Source organism: Felis catus, chromosome C1 (assembly GCF_018350175.1).
Source record: "Felis catus isolate Fca126 chromosome C1, F.catus_Fca126_mat1.0, whole genome shotgun sequence".
NCBI lineage: Eukaryota > Metazoa > Chordata > Mammalia > Carnivora > Felidae > Felis > Felis catus.
This window is the reverse complement of record NC_058375.1, coordinates 50,792,160-50,817,423: the sequence shown is the minus strand read 5'-3', so window position 1 is coordinate 50,817,423 and position 25,264 is coordinate 50,792,160. Positions and strand designations below refer to the sequence as shown.

At 39.1% G+C, this 25,264-nt stretch overlaps 1 protein-coding gene and 1 pseudogene across 5 annotated transcripts in view; one reads left to right on the top strand and one right to left on the bottom strand.

Annotated features, from left to right (window-relative positions):
* PATJ (PATJ crumbs cell polarity complex component) overlaps positions 1–25,264 on the bottom strand; it is a 365,326-nt gene that overhangs the window by 126,540 nt on the left and 213,522 nt on the right. For all 5 annotated transcript variants that reach the window (XM_045035937.1, XM_023258767.2, XM_045035940.1 and 2 more), the window contains one exon: positions 22,944–23,140. In XM_045035937.1, coding sequence (XP_044891872.1) covers positions 22,944–23,140 — 197 coding nt within the window. The remainder of the gene's footprint in view (positions 1–22,943; positions 23,141–25,264) is intronic.
* On the top strand, positions 4,609–5,457 carry LOC101080647 (annotated as a pseudogene).

The window sequence follows — 25,264 nt, the reverse complement described above, 5'->3', positions numbered from 1 at the left end:
TCACCAAGATAACCTCCCAGAAACCCACTGATCTCCACACTATTTCTCTGTGCCTCAGTTTCCTCTTCTTTAAAAGGAATTTAAGCACCTGCTTCATAAAACTGTTGTGAGAATTACATGAGATAATGCCTTTAAATTTTATTTATAATCATCTTTTTTTAATGTTTACTTATTTATTTTGAGAGAGCACACATGCAAGTGAGAGGGGAGGGGCAGAGAGAGAGAGAGAGGGGGGGGAGAACCCCAAGCAGGCTCTGAGTTATCAGCGCATGAACTGTGAGATCATGACCTGAGCTGAAATCAAGAGCTGGACGCTTAACCGACTTCATTTATACTAATCTTAATACCAAAAATTATTTTGGGGGTGTTCAAAATTACTCATCTTTTCTGTTAAGGTTTTTATCTTTTTTAATAACATGTATTTAAAAATGTGTCCATCCTCTGTATGATACTATAATGATGGACACATACCATTATACATTTGTCCAATCCTACAGAATGTACACCACCAAGAGTGAACCCCAATGTAAACTATGGACTGGGAGATGATGATGTGTCAATGCAGGTACATCAACAATAACACATGTACCACTCTGGAGAGGGATGTTGGTAGTCTAAAAGCGACATATGGGAAATCTCTGTACCTTCCTCTCAATTTTGCTGTTCTAAAAAAATGTATATGTATATGTGTGTGTGTGTGTGTGTGTGTGTATTGAAGCGCCCACCGTTTAAATTATAGGTTTTCTCCTAATGTTTTCATAGTTTTATTTTTCTTATATTTACATTGTACTACCTAACTCATTATAAGGGGGAAAAATGGTTAAGTCATGTAATGATAGAGTCATGTGAAAAAGAATAATGACATAGGAAATGTCCAACTGTACTAACCTGGTTACAAAATAGTATGTCTGCCATGATCGCTTTTTTTTGCAAACTGTATTTCTCAATCTCTTCCATTTACAATGAACAACAAATAAGGATCTTTTAAATCACAACTCAAAAATGAGAGGACATGTGGAATATGCATGACTCAAAGTCTGGCATTAGGTAATTATTGGCGAATGTCTTCCCCACCGTGTCTGGCCTCTGCTTTCAGAAAGCAGACCTATCAAATCTTCCTGTCTTTGAATCCTGTGGCACTACATTTAAAAATGTTCTCTTGTCGCCCTTACACCTCACCTGACACGGTCAAGCCAATCCTTGTCAGGTGGTAAGCATCAGTGCAGGCCCCTGGCATTTACTGAACTGGGCTCAACTTGTTGAGGGCAGGAACCATGTCCTCTACTTGGTGTTTGCCAGCCTGCCACGCGTAGCCTGCACACAGCGGTGCTCGGCGAGACATCCAAAATTGCAGAGCCCTGAATGCAAATGGCTCTTTCATTAATCAACTGCTACTATGCTTTCTCTGAGGTGGGCTCCAGTCTTCAAAGGGATTTTTTTTTCTTTTTAAAGTGTTTTTTATTAGCAAAAGCTTGAACATACAGAAAATTGAGCTGTTTCATCTTTATGGAGATGCCTGCTTTTTAGCTGTGATCTTCCATTTTGATAGGATAAAATGTATGGTGCTGTTATTCTAAGAGGGAAAAATTACAGCCCAAATGAAGAAAGCAGGTCATTAATTTTAATTTATCTAAGAGTAAATCTACAGTTATGTCTTCATGGTGCTGTTTGTGAATATTCAGAGGCTCTGTCTGTAGAAAGGCGGAACAGCTTGCTTGCTGTGGATGTTTTTTCCAGTGCCAACAACTGTGCCATTTACTGTTATGGTAGCTGCTCCTGCCAGTGTTTGGAGGCCTCTGGAGAAACTCGGTTCTGCAGTGCAAGACCAGGAACAGAATAAGAAACTCAACACAGAGTGAAACCTGATTTAACAGGATTATGTCAAAAAGGAAAATGCAGATCTCTGGCTTTAAAAATCTAAGACAAAATCTCTCTTCTGACTTCAGAAATACGTTAGTAGCCTGTGAGTTCTAAGACAGGAAGGGCTCTTTTGTGTTTTCTTGGATCTTATTTAATATACAACAATTTCACTACTTAAATGAAAGGCACATACAGCTTCCAACTGCATAAGCAGTTTTTGTATTTCTTCATCACTAAAGGAAACACACGCCAGAGAAAATTCAGTAAGTAATTAGAAAGAATATGATGCATTTTATGCACAATTAACTTTAGACTGTCACTTATTCTATTTCTGAGAAGCTGCTGTTCTCTGAGGGCACTATTCTTTAAACAACAGATGTAGGGCATCTTCTAAGTATAGCACAGGCAAAAAAGAAAGCACTCTATACCTCCTGGAAGTCTTTCAGGTCAATTCTAATTAATAACAGCTATCATTTATCAAGTGCTTAGTCTGTACCAAACATTATCCTAAGCTCTTTAGGCACACTATCTCATTTAAATCTCAGAGCAACTGGGGTATTATGTACTTTCATCAGATGATGATAATCCTAAAGCACACCTAGAGGTCACATCTGTATGGTGCACATAAAAATCAGATGATTTTGAAAGTCATCTTTATAAAGATGTCTGTTAAATAAACTCTGAGTGGGAACAGGAGGATGTGGTGACCTACCATCGTAGGTCCTAGAGCTTTGAGATACAGAAGTCGGAATCAAAGCATCTTACCACAATGTACAGAGGAAATGCCTGAGAGTTGACTGCTAGGCTTTTCAAGTCTGAAATGCAATGTGGAGTCCCCTAAGACTGTACTTCTCTTCGTGCAAGCAAACTGCAACTTGAACAATATTATATACTTACTACCCTTTTTTTTCATTGTACAGATACTGTATAGATTGATCACCATTTTAATTTTTTCTGACTCATGCCAAAGGAAGACAATTAAAATATTTCATTTTGGGGCAAATACTGCTCCCATTCTTTTAGAATATGAGTGACCATTCAGATTATCAAGAAGTTAGAAAAAATATTATCATTTCCTATTTACTTCCGGTAAACTGAGGGGGTAGAGAAGAGCCTTTCCCAAAGTTTCTCCTTTTGAAGGTGACTCAATGATATAGAAAAAGAGTAATAAATTATTTAGATATGCCCTTATTTTTGTTATTATTCTTACTGGTGGGAAGAACTGTCCTAAGTTCTGATTTAGTGTTCCCATTACACCTAAATTATCTTTTTATTATCTTAATAGCTGAGATCTATAACTCTTCCATTCAAGAATAACCATATATCCTACTTCTGGGACAGTCCAGTTTATGCATGTTGAGTGACACTCGTAACAATCCTCCACATCTTTTCTGAGCTTCTGCGAGGTGGCCATATTCTGCCACATGGATGAAGGAGCAGGAAAAGCCATCACTTCCTGAGGTCCCCAGGCAACCCAATCTCCAGGTTCTGGGATGGACACCCATACTATTGCAATAAGTTCTCCCCTTTTTGGTTAAATCACCTTGAACTAATTTCTGTTCTTTCCCGTCAAAAAAGTCTCCACCAATACAGTATCTGGGGCCCCTATTTCTAAATACTAATTTATACATTCAAGTGATATACCTCTTTTTATCTCCTAGTCTTATGCTCTCTCAGACACATAGTAATTTATCCTGGCATTCAAAAAGAAAAGAAAGTAGACAAAGGAAAAAGGCTTTCTGACCCAAGGAGATTTCTATGCTCTTGAGTTACAATTCTGATTTTCTTATCTGTTTGGCTTCCTCTTCTGAATACTGACAAAAAGGGCTTTCTGAGACCTCCACATGGTCCGTAACTTCGATCTCAAGCTCAGGGGGTCCCGGTCCCAGAAAGACACTGATATTTTATCATGGGTAAATTAACTCATCTTTTCCTAAATTCTTAATTTCTAGTTCAATGAGAACAGGGGCAAATGATAGCAGCCCTAGATACTGAAGACAATAGCCTTAAATAAGAAACATCTGTTTTTATAAAACTCAGAAGTCATATTATAACGGGTTTTCAATGGAATTTATATTTCCCTTCATAAATTGGTTTCTGCTACTGCAGTGGAGAAGGAAAAAAAAAAAAAACCCAGAAAGCACTCTTTTGAGGTAAACTCTCTATATTTTGGTATCAAAGATTGGATATTTAATTGCATTATTTTACAGTTTGTAGAAGAAGTAGAATTAGGGTTAATACAGCAAGATTCAGCAAAAGTAAATGAATGTAAATCCTTTTGTTATACTACGTAAACTTTCACTTAAGAGGTCTTTAATGAGATTTATTTTACTAAAATTAATTATTCAAGTATATCACTCAATTTTCCATAGTTCAACTGAACATGAATATAAATTTATGCTGGAGAGCAACTCAATTAAATCTATTCAAAAAACTTACCAAATTGGAAGTCAAAGTTAATTAACTTAAGCTGGGATTAAAGATATTAATTATAAAAAACTAAAATTTAGTTCAAGCAACAGATTTGCCTGAGGTTTGAATATCATGTTATAATACCCAACAACACCACCTTTGCCCATACTTTTATTGAAGTAGAGGGATTTATTCTGAACAGTTGAAAAATTATTATTAAAAAAACTGAGCTAGGAGCTTCTGTGCATCCCAAAGAGGAATTGGGGCCTGGCGTCCCCTCCTTGCCCTGGTCCAGGCCCCGCCCCACCCCACCCCACCTTATTTCTCCTGGTGGAGATGGGCTCAGCCAAGAGCTCCCCGGTCATTCTGGCTTGGTTTCCACAGCACAACAAGCTTCTGGCCCGAGTGGCGGACCCGTGTTCACCTAGTGCCATCATCCTGCGCACTCCCATCCAGATGGAGAGTTCTCTACAGCCAACCCTACCAGCAGGAGAGCAGTTGGAGGGTCCTAATGAGGCCCAAGACTCAGATCCCCTCTCTCCTACCCTTGGCATTGCACGGACACCTATGAAGACTGGCAGTGGAGACCCCCAAGCCCACTGGTGAAACAGCTGAATGAAGTCTTTGAGACAGAAGCCTCCAAATCGAATCTTCCCCCAGAGCCTGTTCTGCCCCTAGAGGCAACTTCACCTTCTGAATTGGACTTGCCTCTGGCCACCCAGTTTTCCCTTGAGGACCGGATGCCACTCTGGAGCCAGACTGAGCTCCCCTCAAGCAGGTGTCCTCCAAGGAGGAAGCAGGACAGCCCTCACAACCCCCCATGGCCTGCCAGGGTTCAGACAAGCCCTTAAGAGACCCTGAGACTCCCTGATCTTCAGGTTCTAAGCACAATAGACAGAAAGGAAATGGCAAGGTACTAGGGAGATCTCTCCTCACCATCCTACAGGATGACAACTCCCCCAGAACTCTGACACCATGACAGGGTAAGCGGCCTCCTCCCCTCAGTGAAAATGCTAGAGCACTAAAGGAAGGGGCCATTCTGAGAACTGGACGACTTCTGGAAACCGGAGGCCGAGTGTGGGAACAGGGCCAGGACCAGGACAAGGAAAATCAGCACTTTCCAAACTTGGTGGAGAACTAGGCCGTGTGTGGCCCCAGCGTCGGGTTCACCAGGGGCCTGGTGATGTTGTGTCCTCACAGCCCTTCTTTCCTTGGGAGACAGGAAAGGCTCATTGTCTTCAGCTCCCCCGAAACTACCAACTCGAGGACTGAGCACTTTCTTAGCCTTTATTTGTGTCTCATGTGTTTCTTGTATATTAAAGAAAGTGATTAAAAAAAAAACAAAACACGGAGCTAGAGTTCAGGTAACTGGAACTCCTGATAACGAAAACTGACTCCTTCTCCCTACTTTACTTTTAAATATACTCTATTGTTTATATTTCATGACACTGGAATCTATAGGTTAACTTTTTCCTTTAATAAACTCTTTTACTGAGTATAACACACATGTAGGAAAAAACAGTAAGTATAATTGATGAGACTTTTTATAGGTTAATTTTTAATCTAATAATTTCACTGCTAAAAGTTTATCCTAAAAAGATTAAAAATCTGGGAGTCAAAATGTCTATGATGCCTATACTTATAACAGAGAAAAAATGAAAAAACTATACACTCATCAACAAAAGTTTTATATTTTCTATCATTACGTTGATAAATGGAAAACTGTGTCATTAAAAGGAAGTGAAGAAGGAAGGCACAGACCTAGATCCACTGCCATAAGAAGATAAAATTGGGGGCACCTGGGTGGCTCAGTCGGTTAAACATCTGACTCTTGATATCGGCTCAGGTCATGATCCTGCGGTTATGAGACTGAGTCCCGCGTCAACTCCACAATGAGTGTGGAGTCTGACATTCTCTCTCTCCCTCTCTCTCTCTGCCCCTTCTCTGCTTTTGCTCTCTCTCTCTCAAAATAAATAAATATTTAAAAAAAGATAAAATTACTGAGTGAAAAAAGTAAATGACAAAACACGTTATCTATCACATTATTTTCATTTATGTAAAAGTTCTGAGTCTAAAAAAAGCTCCATGAGTATATACTAAATGTCAACAATGATGATATCTCTGATTGGTGGGATTTGAGGTGATTTCCAGTTTGTTTCTGTATATTGATATTTCATTACTACTTTGTAATAATACCATTTAATAAATGCTTACAACACACAAGGCACATGCATATACACACATCTTAAATACATGATTTCACTTAAGTCTCACACAAATCAGTAGAGGAATACATTATCATCTAATTATACAGATGGAGAAAGTGAAGTATATTAAGTTTAAGGAATTTAACCAATATAACAGATCTATAGCCAGTAATTATAGCCAAATCTGTTTGAGTCCAAAAGCCTGTCTTGTTAACCTAAGTAACTCATTTTTAATCCTGTGAAATTTTAAATCCAATTAATAGGGCCTCATAAATAGAAATGCCAGACCAAGAAATATTCCAATAAAAGTATATTAGATATATGTTATATCCATCCATTTACTCATTTATTCAACTGTCGTAGTGTAAGTGATGAGGATAGAGGAATTTTCATTGCCATCATTACCACAGCTATCTTGTATTGAGCACCAGCTTTCTTCCAGGTACCAGATCCTCTGAAAATTACTTTATAGGAATTATTTTATTCAGTCAGATATGGTCCCTGCACTCGAGCAGCTGGTACTCCGGTAAGTTAACAGTCTTGGAAACAAAAATCTGCAATTGGCATTGGCATAATGAATGTAGGCATAAAGCAAGAAGTGACTGTCTCTTCTTGGAGATGGGTGGGTTGGTCTTGAGCAGACAGAAACCTAGCAGGCACAGGGGGAAGTGAGCAGCAGGAAGAGCACCAGGGCCAGGGAAAAAACTGCAGGTCTTAGTTTCTAGGAAACACAGGTACTTTAGTATAGCTTTTGGGCTAGGGGTGTTATAGAAGTAAACAGGTCCTGTTCAAAGACGACCTTGTAGAATACTTTCCCTTTCCAAAAATTTTGGGCACTAGCCTCCATGAAGAATGATCCTCACTTTCCAAACCACCATTTCAGGTTTGCACATGGGAGAAGGAAAGAGAGAGGTACCAAGGCTAGCGATGGAACAGGGAAAGTGACGGAAACTCACATGAAAACAATTTCACTGTAATGAAAAAGTACTTCTGAAGAAAACTGTCACATTAATTTTTTTCTCAAAAAGACAAAATAATACACATCAAGCTCCAATAATTTAATACTTTGGGTAAAGGAGCAGGTTTTAAGGACTCAGTTTAATGATGCAGTGCTGAAATGAGGTAGGCAACTTCACTGTAATCTATTTCTTGTGAAGTACAATGTTCCCAAAGGAATACAGCCATTTAAAAGGCTTAAGCATGAGATTTATTTTCTCTCAAACAAATCTAATGAAACTGGAACACCTTCTAAAGGCAAAGTAATAGTAATACGTAGCTCACATCTCCCTAAATTTGATATATTCAGAAAACAGCATGTTCTTTTACTTTTTAAAGCTTATTTATTTTGAGAAAGAGCGCAAGTCAGGGAGAGGCAGAGAGAATCACAAGCAGGCTCCGCACTGCCAGCACACAGTCCGATGTGGGGCTTGAACCCACGAACGGTGAGATCATGACCTGAGCTGAAGTTGGAAGCTCAACTGACTGAGCCACTCAGGTGTCCCAAAACAGGTTGTTCTTTTGAATCCTAAACCTTGAAAATTCTGAAAAATATTGACTTCAAGGAAGTGAGCAGAGAAATATGTTTATGTGCCGCTCTGATTTTCAGTGTTTCTGTGGAAGTTGCCCCAATTGCTACAGGTTGGTTCACTTGACCAAAATAGGAAGGAATATGTAAATGGAGGCAGAAGTATAATCTCTCTCTTAACAGCTCATTAATATTGCAAAGGAATCGTGTTTCCCTAGGAGGCTGAGGCATTACAACCTACCTGTATTAGTGGTGTTGTTAGTCACAGAAGCAAACAGACTCAGGTGAACACTGACCTAGAATTCCTTCTTCCAAGAATTGGTACACGCTACGAATCAAGACTAGTAATGCTCAGCTTAACGTTTGCTTCTTTCATATGATGATCTACTTAGAGCTCTACTCCAATTCCCTCTGTTTTTAGACTTTTTCTCTTTTGCCTTCAAAATATTTTCCTAGACGCTTCCACAGATGTAGCCACAAACCCAGTGAATCATCAAAGGACTTTATCGAAGTTCCTAACTCCCCTCCTCCCAACTCCAGCTTCTCTTTTAAAAACATTTTTTTTTTTTTGACACAAATCTTGTCAGTGAACCAGTCCTATAGCCTATAGAGTCAGGATTAGATCATGTGTATTTGATAGCTCTGAAAGCATATTTCACAGACAGTCTGGCACTGTCACACTGCTCTGCATGACAGGTCGGCAAGGCAGATGCTCCGGTATTTCTGTAACAAGGACACTGAGACTCAAACTCAGGGACTTGTATAGGGTTCTAGGTAAGAGACCTGCAGAACCAGAATCCAAGCTTGCATGTCCTGATCCCAGAGCCTCTTTCCAGCAGGTCTGAGGCTGGAATGGGTGGCATGCTATGGGGCTCCTGCTACTTTGCTAAAGACTCGTCCTAATCACCCATAGCCCAACTACCTTCCTCCCTCTCCAAAATAATTTCCCAGCACCCAGTTCTCATTCTGAAGTGGTGAAGGCAGATAAAAATCCAAGTGTCGACTTTAAAAACTGCCTCACCAGAGTATAGTCCTATTCTTTCGGTCACTTCCTCATGTGTATATGTATGATATATAAGTAAAGAATTTTTATTCAATTTAAAAAACTGCATCTGGGGCACCTGGGTGGCTCAGTTGGTTAAGCGGCCGACTTCAGCTCGGGTCATGACCTCACGCGTTTCGTGAGTTCGAGCACCGCGCTGATGGCTCAGAGCCTGGAGCCTACTTCAGATTCTATGTCTCCCTCTCTCTGCCCCTCCCCCACTAGCACTCTCTCTGTCTCTCTCTCAAAAGTAAATAAACAACAACAAAAAAATCTTTTAAAAAAAAAAACCCTGCATCTGGCAGGTTGGCTATGGTCTGATTACATCTAGTGTTTGCTAGATTTGGCGGGTGGGAAACAACTTCTTTTACAAGCTGTTAGAGGAGCAGAAATTTTGTGTAACACCAAAGAAAGATAATTTGATATTTTCTATGCCACATATTCAAACAATTGCACAAAGACATATACAGCAGTATGCTATAGTATTATTTGTACTGACATCTAAATAATATATATCATAAATGACATATCATTCAGTAAAAAAGGTATGCGAATTATGATTCTGTTTGTGTACATTAATTAACTTTAAAATCTGTTTGCACAATGTATGTGACTGTGCATGAGATCAAGAGGAAAGATGATAAGTTGACAGGGGTTACTTCTAGAGGAGTAGTATTACAAAGGTAAAAGAGGGAAGATTATTACTTTTACCTAAACCATTATAATTTTTTATGATTACATGTTATTTTAAAAACATATAAAAAAGCATAATCTGTAAGTTAGAAAGACGAAAGTAGCAATAAGAAGTAACACCTTTATGACAACTTAGTATGTTAGGGAATCAATTAGAATTAAAGTCTATTTGCTAACCTAATACTTTTGAGTCATAGCCAGAAACATAAGTAAGGATGGGAAATAAAATTTAGAGTCAAAATAATTTTAAATTATATTTAAATATTGTGCAAAACTTTGAGCCTTCAGCTCAAAAATCACCTTATTTTCCTGCCCTAATTTTTCCAGTCACAGCCCCTATGTTAGGTCAGTCCTATTCTCTTGGCATTTAAAAGGGACAGTATGGAGACAGAGACTCAAGTTGAAGGGCAGGAAGTACTACGGACCATTTCCCTTTGCTTTTTATGGATTCCAGGGCACATCTTATGTCCTTCTATGACAGGAGCAAAAATTCACATCTAGACTCCTAATAAGATTTGTTATATACTGACTAGTTAAAAGTACACCTAGGCTCCACCTTTGGAGGTTATCCTCTAAGAGGATGGGGTGAAGGGTTGTTATTTAGGCAAACCTTTCCTATGAGTCTGATACACAAACTTGGTTGAGAGCAACTTATACAGCTAAAGAGATTTGTTTGGTAAACATTTTTGAGAAAGGATTTGCAGTTTCATGTTCCCCAGAATAGAGATCAGAAATTCGTTAGGCTAAATTAATATGCTGAAGTTTGAGGAGCAAACATTTAGATCACAGATTCAGACAACATTAAGTCTGAAAGATTTGTTTTTAATTTATTGAGAGAGAGAGAGAGACAGAGAGCGAATGCACATGCCTGTACAAGGAAGAGGAGGGACAGAGGGAGAGGGAAGGGGAGAATCCCAAGCAGGCTCCTCACTGATGCAGGGCTTGATCCCATAAACTGTGAGATCATGACCTGAGCTGAAATCAAGAGTCGGATGCTCAACCGAGAGAGCCACTCAGGAGCCCCAAGTTTGAAAGATTTTTAAAGATATTATTGACCATTCTTCTGTCTTACAGTTAAGAGATGGCAACAGAGATTAAAGGATTTATCTGAGAAAAACAGTTACTTAAAAATAGAACTGGTATTACAAGCCATCTCTCTTATAAAAATAGTACTGTTAACAAATAATAGCTAGTATACTTGTTTTTCCATTCTGTCATCTTCACCTTTGAATTTCAAGTCAATTACCTAAAGTTAAGAAGCATTTAAACAATGTATATAAAGAAGAGATATCTGATTTTTATTTAGGGCAGTAAGAAAAATAATGTCATGAACTTATGCTAAAACAATTGGGCTAGGTCTTTAAAACGTCGATGCAAGTATACTGAATAAAATACATGGGCAAAAGAATGGAATGATGGAAATACTCATCTGTATTGAGGACTTATTTAAGTAGTTCAATATAGCTGGATCAGAACCGGGAAGCAGTGGCAGAAGCTGGAAAGGAAGGTTAAAGATATCTCCTGAGGGGTGCCTGGGTGGCTCAGTCAGTTAAGTGTCCGACTTCGGCTCAGGTCATGATCTCACAGTTTGTGAGTCCAAGCCCCGTGTCGGGCTCTGTGCTGACAGCTTAGAGCTTGGAGCCTGCTTCGGATTGTCTCCCTTTCTCCCTGCCCCTCCCCTACTCATGTGTTCGCTCAGACGTGGACGGACTCTCTCAAAAATAAATAAACATTATTAAAAAAACATAAAAAAGAACATTAAAAAAAAAGAGACAGGGTGTGCATGGGGCAGGGGCAGGGGCAGGGGCAGAGACAGAGGGAGACACAGAGTCTGAAGCAGGCTCCAGGTTCCTAGCTGTCAGCACAGAACCTGACGTGGGGCTCGAACTCATGAACCGTGAGATCATGACCTGAGCTGAAGTTGAATGCTTAACTGACTGAGCCACCCAGGCATCCCCCACCCCTCCACCCACCAAAAACAAAGATATCTCTTGAATGATTTTGAATATTATGATAAAGAGTTTGAACAATGCCATTAGTCAGTGTCTTTTTGTGTGATACTTAAATTTCATTTAAAAACATATATAGATAACCTAACCAGGTGTATACAAAGCATTTGACAAAATATAATGTCAAATTGTAATTTAAATGGAAAACCCTCTTATCAAATTAGAAATGGAAAGGAATTTCCTTGGCTTATGAAAAACCTACATACAGCTAAGGTCTTATTTAATCATCCGACACCAAATGGCTTCTGAGACTAGGGGCACAAAAGAGAGAGAGAACAGAAGGTGAGAGAAGGAAGGAGGATAAAGGTCATAATGATTGAAAAGGAAGAAATAAACTCCCTATACATGGATGAATGATCAGTTACCTCCAGAGAATGCTAAGGACTCAACAAAAAAACTACTAGAAGTAATAAGTTAGGTTAGCATGATTATAGGATACAAGGTCAATATACAAATACATGAGAATCAATTGTATTTCTACATGCTAGCAACAAAGAAGAATGAAAAGATAAAAATTCCACTTATAAGAGCACTGAATACAAAATACATAGGAATACACTTACCTGAAAATGCAAAAGTTCTACACTGCAAACTATGAAACACTTCAGAAAAATTATTAAATGGGAATATCACATTCATAATTTGGAGGACTCCATATTGTCAAGAAGTTTAGCCTCCCTAAATTAAACTATAGATTCAATACAATCTCAATCAAAATCCCAGCTGACTTTGTTAAAAAATTAATAATTTACAAGTTGGTTTTAAGATTCATATGGAAACTCAAAGGAGCTAGAAGAGCCAAAACAACTTTCAAAAAATAACACAATGAGGACTTGGTGCTACCTTAATTCAAGACTTGCTGTAAAGATATGGTAATCAAGGCAGCGTGATGGGCAGATTAATAGAAGAGGACTGAGAGTCCAAAAATAGACACATAGTTATATGGTAATTTCATATTTGACAAAGCGCAAAGGAAGTCAATGGGGGAAAAAAGTCTTTTCGCAAATGGTGCTTGAACGAGTAGGTACTCACACGGAAAAAATAAACCTCAAATCCTATCTCACACCACACATAAATATTAATTCAAGATGGATCACAGAACTAAACATAAAAGCTAAAACCATAAAGTTTTTAGAAGAAAATATAGAAAAAATTACTTGCGATTATTGGAGGTAGGCCAAGATTCTTAGGGCAGTAACTATAAAAGAAAAGAATCTATCTGAAGGGCTGCTAAACAAGAAAAGTGTTCAACATCATCAGTCAACAAGAAAATGTAGGGGCGCCTGAGGGGCTCAGCCCATTGAGTGTCAACTCTTGATTTCGGCTTTGGTCATGATCTCACAGTTTGTGAGTTCAAGCCCCACGTCGAACTCCACACTCATGGCGCAGAACCTGCTAGGGATTCTCTCTCTCTCTCTGTCTGTCTCTCTCTCTGTCTGTCTGTCTCTGTCTCTCTACCGCTTATACGTGTACTCTCTCTCAAAATACATAAATGAACTTTAAAAAAGAAAAAGTAAATTAAAGCCACACCGACCAGAGGAGCTAAGGTTGTAGAACAACCAGAATGCTCACACACTGCTGGTGAGAATGTTTAATGGCCCAGTTACTTGGACAAAAGGTGTGGCAGATTCTTTGAAGTTAAGCACACAACCACTCTGTGTCCCGCTCATTTACCATTAATATTTATCCAAGAAAAAGGAAAACAGTTGTCCTCAAGAAGACCTGTCACACAAATGTTTGTTTCCAGAGTCACTGCTGCAAAAAATCCGTAAGTCCATCTACAGGTAAACTGAGAAATTGTGGTAGTTATACAATGGAATATTATTCAGCCGCAAAAAGGAACAAACTACTAATAAATGCAACAGCACAGATGAATCATAGGTGAAGTCAAAGAAGCTGGACACAAAAGAGTGCATACTGTATAATTCCATTTATGTGAAGTTCTAGAATAGAAAAAACCCATGAAAGGAAAACAAGACCAAACATCAATGCAGTGTTTGCCTCCCAGGATGGGAATGAAAGATTCCAGCGGGAAAGTACATGAGAACAATTTCTGGGGAGACAAAAATGATAGATATTTGGATTATTCAGGAGTATATAATTGTCAAAATTAGACAGAGACTATCTGTGCATTTCTTTTTCTGTAAGTTTTATCCCTCCCTTCCAACTATAAAAATAATTGCATAGGTGTGGACATATGGAGGTACAGGTGATACAGAAATGACAGTGTTGATAATTGGTGAACCATGTGATAGCTCTACAGAAGGCTTTCATTACATAATTCTGCTTACTTTATAGATGCTAAGAGTTTTTTTAAAAGGAGGAAAACCACATATGGGTATACTTTCCAGGTAAGGTTTTCCCAATAGAATACCTTCTGATTTTCAGTACTCAAAGTTCATAGGGCCTGCATATACTCTCAATAAAGTATTTTTCAGTAAATGTTTACATAGGAGACTTTTGTATCTACATCCCCAATACAGAGCAAAACATTTTAAATGAGATGTTGTGAGGGAACAATCTCCAGGCATATTCCAAATGCAGAATCGCAGAGCGGTGTTTGGAACCATACTCAGTAGCAGCAAGAAGGATGTGCACTTTGAATGCTGCTGTAGTGAACTGGAAGCCGTGTTATTGTACACAATGCAACGGTGTTAGCAATCATACTGTTGGGTGACAGTCCACACTTCATATCCTAACATGACTGTGTTATTTACATGCACTTTTTTTTTTAATCGCGTTTCAGTAACATTTTAGAAAATTGGCGGGAGGAGGAGTTGGGGTTCATGTGTAATGAATGCATCAACTTTCCTGACTTAAAATAATGAGAAATATGGGGCGCCTGGGTAGCTCAGTTGGCTAAGCATCTGCCTTTGGCTCAGGTCATGATCTCACGGTTCGTGAGTTCCAGCCCTGCATCAGGCTCTGTGCTGACAGCTCAGCCTGGAGTCTGCTTGGGATTCTGTGTCTCCCTTTCTCTCTGCCCCTCCTCTCTCTCTTTCTTTCTCTCTCTCTCTCTCTCTCTCTCTCTCTCTCTCTCTCTCTCTCTGAAAAATAAACACTAAAAGTTTTTTTTTCTAAATAATGAGAAATAGGCTGATGGCTACTCTTTGGAGCAGAACATCTGATTCTCAGGTTGGATTACTGATTTTAGGCCTACTCCTTAAAAACTATAATTAAAACATATACAACCACATTTTTGACGAGTTTAAGCAGCTGTCTGATATTGTTGGGAAGTCAAACCCGGAATAAGAATTTCATTAACACTTTTCTGTCAGGCTTCATGCCTCAAGACTGCATAGTGACTACAAGAAATTTCCATTGTGCAAATGGAGCAAAATACAGGCATAAGTTATATGCTGAGGTTGATATAAGGAGACCCTTCTCCATAATCTAAGAGTATATCTTTCTAGACTGCATTTCAGTATGGTCATTATGATGGCAATGAATAGGACTGGAAGGAGGTAGAGAAGAAACTGGAAAAAGCAGGGAACAGGGACCTGGAGAATTACCCCAACAAGTCATGTAAGAGCTGAGGGGAAACTGCAGAAAGAAGAGTCTTGAGACATACTGCTAAAGACCAATTATTCATTCCAAATGGCAACTTTCTCCCCAGCATACGTTCCCTTCCCTGTTTTTTATATTCTTTTCACAGTAATCTAAGTTTCTTTGATTATCCTCACATTTTTACTTTCTGCTTCCATGGCACTTTCTCTTTCACAGCACTTTATCTCTGATTTTAAGATAATGCGGTTCACTGTAGAAATCTCACATAAAGCTTTTGTACAGTGATAATGAGGACTGCAATAATAAAAATTAAATGATTGTCATTCCTCTCAAAGATCAGTAAGAACATAGACTTTTAGCCCAAATATTTCAGCAGTATAAATACAATGAAGTGTGACTAAATAATTACAACTCTTCCCCCAACAAGCCAGAGACAGAAACTAAAAGGGCAGAGATAAAGTTCTAAGACTTCATGCAAGAAATACAGAGAAAAATGAGGCCACCCAATATGAGCTAGGTCTTACATAATATTTCCTGCAGCCTGAAAATAAAACCTTACCTTTACAATGGTTTTGAGGGGGAAAGCTCTTAAATTATGAAGTTCAGAGAAGCTCTCAAATTGGACAAGAATAACCTCAAAACCAGATTATTTTTCTTCTTTGATTTTTGAGAGATGGCTGTAATTTCACTGACTGCATTCTTCTATTGAATTCAAAGTGGCATTCAATTTTAAGAAGATAAAAAGAGTAACATGGTATTGCATTGTGAGAGACTATTTCAGATATTTTGAACTGGCACCAGAATAACTGCATTAATCTAATCTACCCAAACTACAAAATGATGAGAAATTTACTTATCACTTTTTTAAGTAGGCTTTTTGCCCAACGTGGGGCTCAAACTCATGACCTTGAGATCAAGAGTCGCACATTCTACTGACTGAGCCAGCCAAGAGTCCCCACTTATTACTTTTTAGAATCATGATTAATCCACAATGAAATAACGTAAGAACTTTAGAGTCAGAAAAAGTTAGTGTTTGCCTGTTGACTCTACCCCTTCAGATCTCAGTTTCCTTATCTGTAAAATGGGGATTAAAATAACACCTACTTTCATCGGTTTGTTATAAAAGTTAGGATAATGCACATAAAGTATTTAGCACTGACTTGAAAACAGTACGTATTCGATGTGAACTCAATTCCTAATACAGCTTTCCTACCCCAAATGTTCTCTTAATGAGTACATCTTTTTGTAACTCATATTGGATATCATACAATAGATAACTTGGGAAAGATGACTTAACGAGACACAGACAGCTATTGATTATATGCTGTAATAACCAGGAGGCGGCACTGTGAAGAAAGAAAAAATGTTACACACACAGGAGAGGCCCCTTTATGTGTGAGGTTGACCATATTCTTCTGTTGACTTTCAGAGTTGTGAATTGGGCTCTAGACTATTTTAAGAGCTCCCAAATGGGGTCACTTTAGCTATGCATATGGGAAGGTTATATTCAGGATCTGCTAAAACTATTTATTTTTGTAAAGTTTTAACAACAAGTGCAGTGAGAAATAACAGACATATAATAAATTACTTGTTTAAAATGTAAAATATGTTTTAACACTCATGAAACCACTGACACGATAAAAAATTTGGTCAGTTTATTTTTGCACTTTTAGCTATTATAAACCTATCTCTTAATAAAACTAGGAAAAATATATTGCAATTTTGCTTTCCTTTAGTCTTCTTTCTGCTCCTCAAACTAGTGTTTCTCCAATGAGATATTTTATTACATGAGGTCTCTTAGGGCATAATTACTGCATTAGGAAGCACTCATCAGGGAGTGGCTGGGTGGCTCAGTCAGTTAGGCATCTGACTTTGGCTGAGGTCATGATCTCATCGTTCGTGAGTTCGAGCCCCACGTTGGGTTGTGTTGACAGCTCAGAGCCTGCAGCCTGCTTCAGATTCTGTGTCTCCCTCTCTCTCTGCCCCTCCCCCTCTCACACTCTGTCTCTGTCTCTCTCAAAAATAAACATTTAACAAAATTTTAAAAAAATTAAAAAAAAAGAAGCACATGTCACAAAATTACATCCATGTATGGCAATAATCTAAAAGAGCCAATCTAAGGTGACAGAAACTTGACTGAAAATTAGAAAGAATCTTATCTGCAGCTGCACAAAGGCTAGTGATTTGTTTAGTACCCTTCTGCACTTCTAAATCACATTTAAGTCTTCCGAACATTTCAAAAATAATTCACTGGCAACAAGCAGAGGACAAAGAACCAGTGTTGAGACCAGGGAGGCGGTAAGAGCCCTCAGGTAGGAGTTTTGCCACAAAGCAGCTATGTGTACCTGGGCCAGTCACTGAAGTTTTATGGTTTCTGTTCTTTTTTCTCTTACGAAATAAACATAACAAGACAATAAGATCCGAGTTCACTTGTGGTTCTACGTCTTCATTCCTGGCAAATATGGGAAGTATTGTGCTTTTTATTTGTAGAGGCTCTTAAGTAAACATGTTAGACATGTGAAAAATAACAACATTCAGCTTTGGTTATCCTGCAGGCAAATGTCCCAAAGGGAATGTGCGTGCTCTGTGGCGCAGGGCGTGGGGGCCCGATGAGACGTAGCTCTCCAGGCTGGCCCAATCAACTGTGCAGGTCTTGTGCCACCCACCCTGCTGCTTCTGGCTGCTTTTTTAACCTGACAAATCACTCCAATTCCCCATGCAGCATTATCCACTCTCTCTTCCCACACTTGCACTGTAGGGAAGATTATAAATAAATCCTATATTCATAGGACAGCGCCATGCCCAGGCCTGTGTATTTTCTGGGACTAATTGCTCAGGGAAAGCCAATGCTCTGGTGCCAGTCTCATTCCAGTCTACATGGTAATTATATGCTAATGCCTTTTGAAATTAATTCAGAGCCCCCACACCAGCATCGTGGTAAAGGGTAAAGAAGCTGAGATTTAATCACATTGTCTTCTGGGGGCTTAATGTAAGATTTCTTTTATACATGAACTGGGCCATCGATCGACAGAACTTGCTGGCTGCTCCTGCACTGTAACAATGCAGTCCCATAGCAAGAAAACTGCTGGTGAATGGTGTGCCAGAAATCAGTCGCAGACAGGCTGCGGTAAAGAAGCAGAGCTTCTGACTTCAAAGAAGGCACAATGCACGTTTGACCAAGCTCTTTTCTCCTTCCTATAAATCAGCCTCATCTTGGGGCCTAAAATTAGTCAAATCAACTATAAATAAAAGGAAGCTTGGAGCAAAGTAGTAACACAACAATAGCAACAAAGCAGTCATGAGAAAGAACGGGAATAAATGGTGGAGTTGCAAAAACAATCAAGACACAGATGACTTTACCTCATCAGGGAGAGAAGTCACAAAAAGAAATGGAGTGTGGGTGGGTAAGCAAATATACAAGATTTGCACTAGCCCAGAGACCTAGTAAGTGTAATCTAAAAGCCCACTCTGAATGCCTGCCACACAATGCAGTGTCCTTCTACCATCTATTGCTCTGCAATATCCAAAGAACAGCTATTTTAACATTGGCTTTCGGCTTTTCTGGTATTAATCGTTAAGTCAATTTTCCTACTCTTGGTTCAAAAGCACATTGGATTTAGGGCACCTGGGTGGCTCAGTCGGTGAACTGTCCGAGTTTGGCACAGGTCATGATCTCACGGTTTGTGGGTTTGAACCCCGCATCAGGCTCTGTGCTGACAGCTCAGAGCCTGGAGCCTGCTTTGGATTCTGTGTACCCCTCTCTCTGCCCCTACCTTGTTCGTGCTCTGTCTCTCAAAAATAAATAAATAACAGGTGCCTGGGTGGCTCAGTCGGTTGAGTGTCCGACTTCAGCTCAGGCCATGATCTCATGGTCTGTGGGTTCAGAGCCCTGCATCGGGCTCTGTGCTCACAGCTCGGAGCCTGGAGCCTGCTTCGGATTCTGCGTGTCCTCTCTCTGCCCCTCCCCTGCTTGCATTCTGTCTCTCTCTGTCTCTCTCTCTCTCTCAAAAATAAATAAACATTAAAAAAAATTTTAAAAATACATAAATAAATAAATAAATAAATAAATAAATAAATAAACCATTAAAAAAAAGCACATTGGATTTGATATCATGCACTATACAAATTCCTCGCATATCATAGAGAAATAATCAAAATTTTTCTCAGCTATAAAAAGAAACCAGGGAAATGTTTCCCACACAAATTTTTTTCCCATCATCCCTGACCTACAGCCAAAAGTCACATGAGAAGATGGGTTATAAATGCTTAAGAAACCGGTCTGTGCATGTTTCCATTCTCTTAGTTTTTTAAGATGCTACATGGAGCTATTGAGGAAAATAATGGCTTCCCTTTGGGACATACTTTCAGAGGCAAATGTATTAACATAAACAAACTAAAAAAAAATCCAGATACACAAATCCACATGAAAATATTTGACACGTGTTACTTTGCGCCAGATACTGTGGCAAAAATCTGACCTACCTTTTCTCATTAATTCTCAGAACACCCTCAAAAGTTGATGCTATGCAGTCACTAGACTATAAGCTCTATGAGAACAGGTACCATGGATTTTGTTTACTGATGTAAAATCAGCACTTTGTTCATACAGTGCTTCTTGCATGAGAGATGCATAGCAAGATACTTGCTGAATAAGTAATTTTCATTTGATAAATGACGCAACTGAGGGTTAAAGAAGATAAGTAATTAACCAAAGATACAGGATGCTAGAATCTATGTTCCAACATATATTTATTGGTCATTTTTTTAGAGAAGAGAATCAGGGAGGATTGGAGGAAGATCAACTCATTGCCATGTTTAATCTTCTTGTTCTTTCCACCTCTGCAAGAAGATAAAGTTGTTGAATAGCAACAAAAGAGCCAAATTCAGAAAGTTCAAGAAAAAAAAGAATAGGTGGGGTCCAATATGGCAAGATGTTAATATCCTTTTTCAGACAAGAGAGCTCTTCTAGCGTTTAGCCTAGAAAACAGAGATCTGAACTTTGTCTGCAAGGGAGGAAAATGTGATCTAATGAACAGTCAACTATGTGCAGTGCACTTTGTTAATTAAGCCCCTTCTGAAATGCAACTAATAACTGGAAGAACTGGGAGAAGTGAAAGCAGGTCTTCCAAGTTCAGTGCTGGCTGCCCTATACACAGTAGATTTTCGTGTATGGACTGTAACACATGCTCATTACTTGGCAGGCACCCCTCATTTCTTACCATATCTAATACAGTGTCAGGGAAATAATATACCGGTCCTCCTGTTGATCTGGATCCCAAGGGCCATTATTCCATCTTGAGTCTTTTTTTTTTTTTTTTTTTTTTTAGTTTATTTTTGAGAGAGAGAGAGAGAGAGAGAGCACGAGTGCAGAGGAGGGGCAGAGACAGAGGGAGAGAATCCCAAGTAGCCTCCACATTGTCAGTGCAGAGCTCGATGTGGGGCTTGAACTCACAAACCAAAGGTTCATGACCTGAGCTGAAATCAAGAGTCAGGCGCCCAACCGACTGAGCCACCCAGGCACCCCTCCATCTTGAGTCTAATAAGATAGAGAGACTAGAACTAGAAGCTTTGTGTTCTACATTACTGCCTTTGGAACATTTTCACATACAAGATAGGAAATCCAAGTCTATGTATATATAACAGAGGAACTTCAGATACATGATTCCATAAAGGTTAGAGGATCATAAATCAGGATTCTCATGGATCTAAAACAAGTGGGGTTTGGTTGAAGTATCACAGGGCACACTTAGAGCATGAATCTTGGAGTCCGGTGAGCCTGGGTTCTTACTGAAACCTAGTAACTTAGTTCTGTAATATTAGGCAAATTACTTACATAGTTTTCTTATCGACAAAATGGGGACAGTACAAGTACTTACCGGATAGGGCTGTTGGGAATACTGAATACAAATGTGAGAGCACCTACGTACCAGTGATAACTCAGTAAATTAGTTTCTACTTTCACTTTGATTACCACAACCATCAGTGTAGCCTCAGTGCTGAAGTCTCTAAGCATCAGCCAAAGGAAATAAACGTGAAGTGATGAATTATATTGCTTATTATGTACTGCCACCTTTGATTTTTTGCTTAATGATCATGCAGGTCATTGCTACTACCCAGTGTGGGTCCCTTTCTTGATGCTGTATTACAAAAGAACAAGATAAGTAATTCCAAAAGTGACTTCTTTGTGGAAACGGCTTTTAGAAGGGGAGTAACTTACTGAGGCTTAGGAAAAAGGCATGATGTTCATGGTCGCACAGTGGTGTAAGACCAGTTTGGGCTGTAAATATCATGAAGCAAGTCAGATTATGGGTGCCTATGAATTCTATTTTGAGTCAAGGTCTGAAGAGGAAATCATAAAATGCAAAATCGGTAACCTTCATTTTCAGTGAGCAGCCTGATACTCGTTGCCTCTGTGATTCAGGTCCTTTAAATGTCCAAGTGTTGGAGCATCTTATCTCAGAGGCTGCAGAGTGCACTGGTTAACAGAGAGCTGAGAAGTCAAACTGCCTGATACTGAATCCCAGCAGCGTTTACTCTGTGACCCCACTAGTAAAAGAGGTTGCTTGTCTGACACCGAGTATATATAAGCTGCTGTTATTATTATATTTTTCATTTTGCAGTGCAACTATCTTTTTATGTCTGTTTTCTTCCTCTAGACTGTGAGCTATCTGACTGAAGGGAATGGATGCATTCATCTTTCTTTCTGTGTCCGGTCCTAAGAGACACTCAAACAATGTTTGCTGAATGAATCAAAGACTCTTAACAAGCAAATGAATATCAAAGTAAGATAAACTCAGAACAGAAACTCTGACTTTAAGGGTGCCTGGGTGGCTCAGGTGGTCAAGTGTCTGACTTGGGCTGCAGTCATGATCTCCTGGTTCGTTGCGTTTGAGCCCTGCATCAGGCTCTGAACTGCCAGTGCAGAGTCTGCTTGGGATTCTCTCTCTCCTGTCTCTCTCTGCCCCTCCCTGACTTATGTGTGCACGCTCTCTCTCTTGCTCTCTCTCTCTCTCTCTCTCTCTCAAAATAAATGAACAAACTTAAAAAAAATAAAGAAAAAAACCCCCTGACTTTAAGTTGAGGAAAACAAGAATAACCTATTCAGATTACTGATGAAATCATCTAGAGAGTAGTTGGCAAAGGATGAGCTGTCTCCTTAGCCCTTCTTACCTTTATCCTATTCCTAAATAAGGAATCTATATGGCCTTAGCCCACGTCATCAACTTCACAGATATTAGCCAAGCCTTGAAAACCAGTTCACAAAGTTTTGTTGGTTCTAACACCTTCCCAAAAAACTAAATGACAACAACAAAAACAAATGCCATACTTCTAGTTTATTCTAAGGCTAAAGAGAATTCTGATAAATATGAATAATAGTAGATAAATACACAATTTAGTTTTGAACATTTTGGAATATATGTTAAAAACAAATCCTGTTCTTTCAATATGCTTCCATGAGATTTTAACTTAAGGGTCCCTAAATTATTTTCAAGACTAGTTTTTACTCAAGCAGCAAGTAACATTTGCAAGCGACAATATGATTTCTGTTCTTCCTCTGGAAAATGATTTTGAATAGTCAAAGAAAACATAATTTGCAACATTCTTCCCCATCGCCTCATTTTCCTGCAGAGTATCCTCTTGACCCCTTCACTTTAGCAAAAGAGAAATTAAAAATCTATGCCCCTCACCTCCAACAGTTCGTCTCCGATACGCATTCGCCCGTCCGTGGCAGCAGGTCCTTCCGGGTTAATTCCCACCACAAATATGCTCATGCGTGACCTGTCTTTATTACCAGCAAGGCTGAGTCCAAGTCCATTCTTATCCTTTTCAAGCTCAATAATGTGCAATTCTCCAGGCAGGTCTGCATATCTTTGCCTGATTTTTTCTATTAAAAAAAAAAAGGGTAAAATAATTTAAATAGAGCACTCGAATCTATATTTTAAAGGCGTCGGCATGTTCCCATCCATACCATGATTCCTCCACCATGATGGTCTCTTTCTGAGAACGAAGTAGTAGAGGTCATTAATATCTGTATGTATAGGTTCCAGTTAATTATCCCATCTCCATCTAAAAAGGTTAGTTCATCCATAAAACCTTCTCTGATTGTTCAGGTCACATTGGCCCAGACTTTCCGTGCATTATTTTCTTCCCTAAGACAATGTGGTAGAAACCCTGGCTTCCCTTTCTCCTTCCCAAAAAGAGAGAGGGTGGGCAGGAAACAAAGAACATATACTGATCACCAGCTATATGACAAGAGAGATATCATGCTGAACAAAACAGACAACATTCCTATTCTCATGGACTTGCTATCCAGTAGGAAAGAAAATCAACAATTCTCTTCTTAAAATTTTTTTTAAGTTTTTTTATCTTTGAGAGAGAGAGAGAGGGAGACAGAGAGTGAGTAGGGGAAGGGCAGAGAGAGGGAGACAAAGAAACTGAAGCAGGCCCCAGGCTCTGAGCTGTCAACACAGAGCCCCATGCAGGGCTCAAACCCATGAACTGTGAGATCATGACCTGAGCCGAAGTCGGACACTTAACTGACTGAGCCACCCAGGAGCCTCAACAATTAATTCTAAATAATTACAGTTAAGTATACAAAGGGTATAAATCCTTGCATGTTAAATGAGTAAAAACAAGGGGGAATTAAGGATGTTGATTTAGCAGTCGGATCTCAATTCAGTACAAAAATCAACCACTTACTCAAGGTCCAATAATTAACAGATTATTCTGTGGAATTCTACTTCTTCATCTGTAAAATGGGCATGATAACACCCACTTCATGAATGTTGCGGAAATAAAATAAAAATACACATTAAAGGACTTAGTAGCACATGGCTTATAGATACTCTATAATTCTTTTATTCAATCTTCTGTCTTTCCTTGCTCTTTCTACTTTATGGTCTAAATTACCTATTTTAGGATTTGGCTGGTTAGGCTTTGTGTTGATTATGTGCAACAAAGCCACACTAGCAGATCGGGGTAGGGGATGATGTCACTTTGAGCATGTCTTGTACTCCATACAGCCCCAGCTCAGGGCAGATGTGTTGCTGCAGCTCAAAGGTTGATACCTACAGTGTGATACAATCATCTTATCAGCTGAATAACCAGTTTGTAGATTGTGACTATCTCAGAACTCTCTCTGCTCAGTCTAATGCTTCTTGACTCAGGTTTGCTATCCTTACAAGGAACCTTACAAATTCAAAGCTGAACTCGAATAATTAGTGCCAAGGGGGAGGAGGAGAAGTGCCTAGCCCATTGTATCACTTTACCAGACCTAACAAACACTGCCTTATGAGAGTAAATTTAAAAATGCTTTATATGTAAATTCACATTAAAAGAATTAACCATATAAATGGCTGCTTATTTTAGAAAAGAGAATAAAGCTGCTTGCTTTACAGTGATTTTGAAAAGAATCTTGGGGCACTTGGGCGACTCAGTTGGTTAAGCGTCCGACTTCGGCTCAGGTCATGATCTCATGGTTCATGAGTTGAGCCCCTGCATGGGGCTCTCTGCTGTTAGTATGGAGCCCCACTTCGGATCCTCAGTACACAGCTCTCTGCCCCTCTCCCACACATTCTCTCTCCCTTTCTCTCCCTCTCTCCTCTCTTTCTCTCAAATGAAAATACTTTAAGAATCTTAACTTTTACAAATAAAGCTTATTAATAATAAAGAACGCATTTAGCAAAATACAGTAAAATACAAATCTTGCAATGTAACAAAACCACCCTCTATATAGGAAAAAAAATAAGGTCATATTAAGGTTAAAGTAAGTAAGCTCAAAGTGTTTCTGTTGCTCAACTACCAGGAACAAGATGCTAGGTGACTATTTTAATGAATAGAGATGTGGACACGCATTACCCTCAAGATGCTTACACAGCAAAACGAGGGAAACAAATACAACAAATATTAAACCAAAAAAATTATTTATTCATTCATTCATTCATTCATTCATTCATTCATTCATTTATATTGTAGAAAAAGAGAGAGCATGAGTGGGGGAGATGGGCAG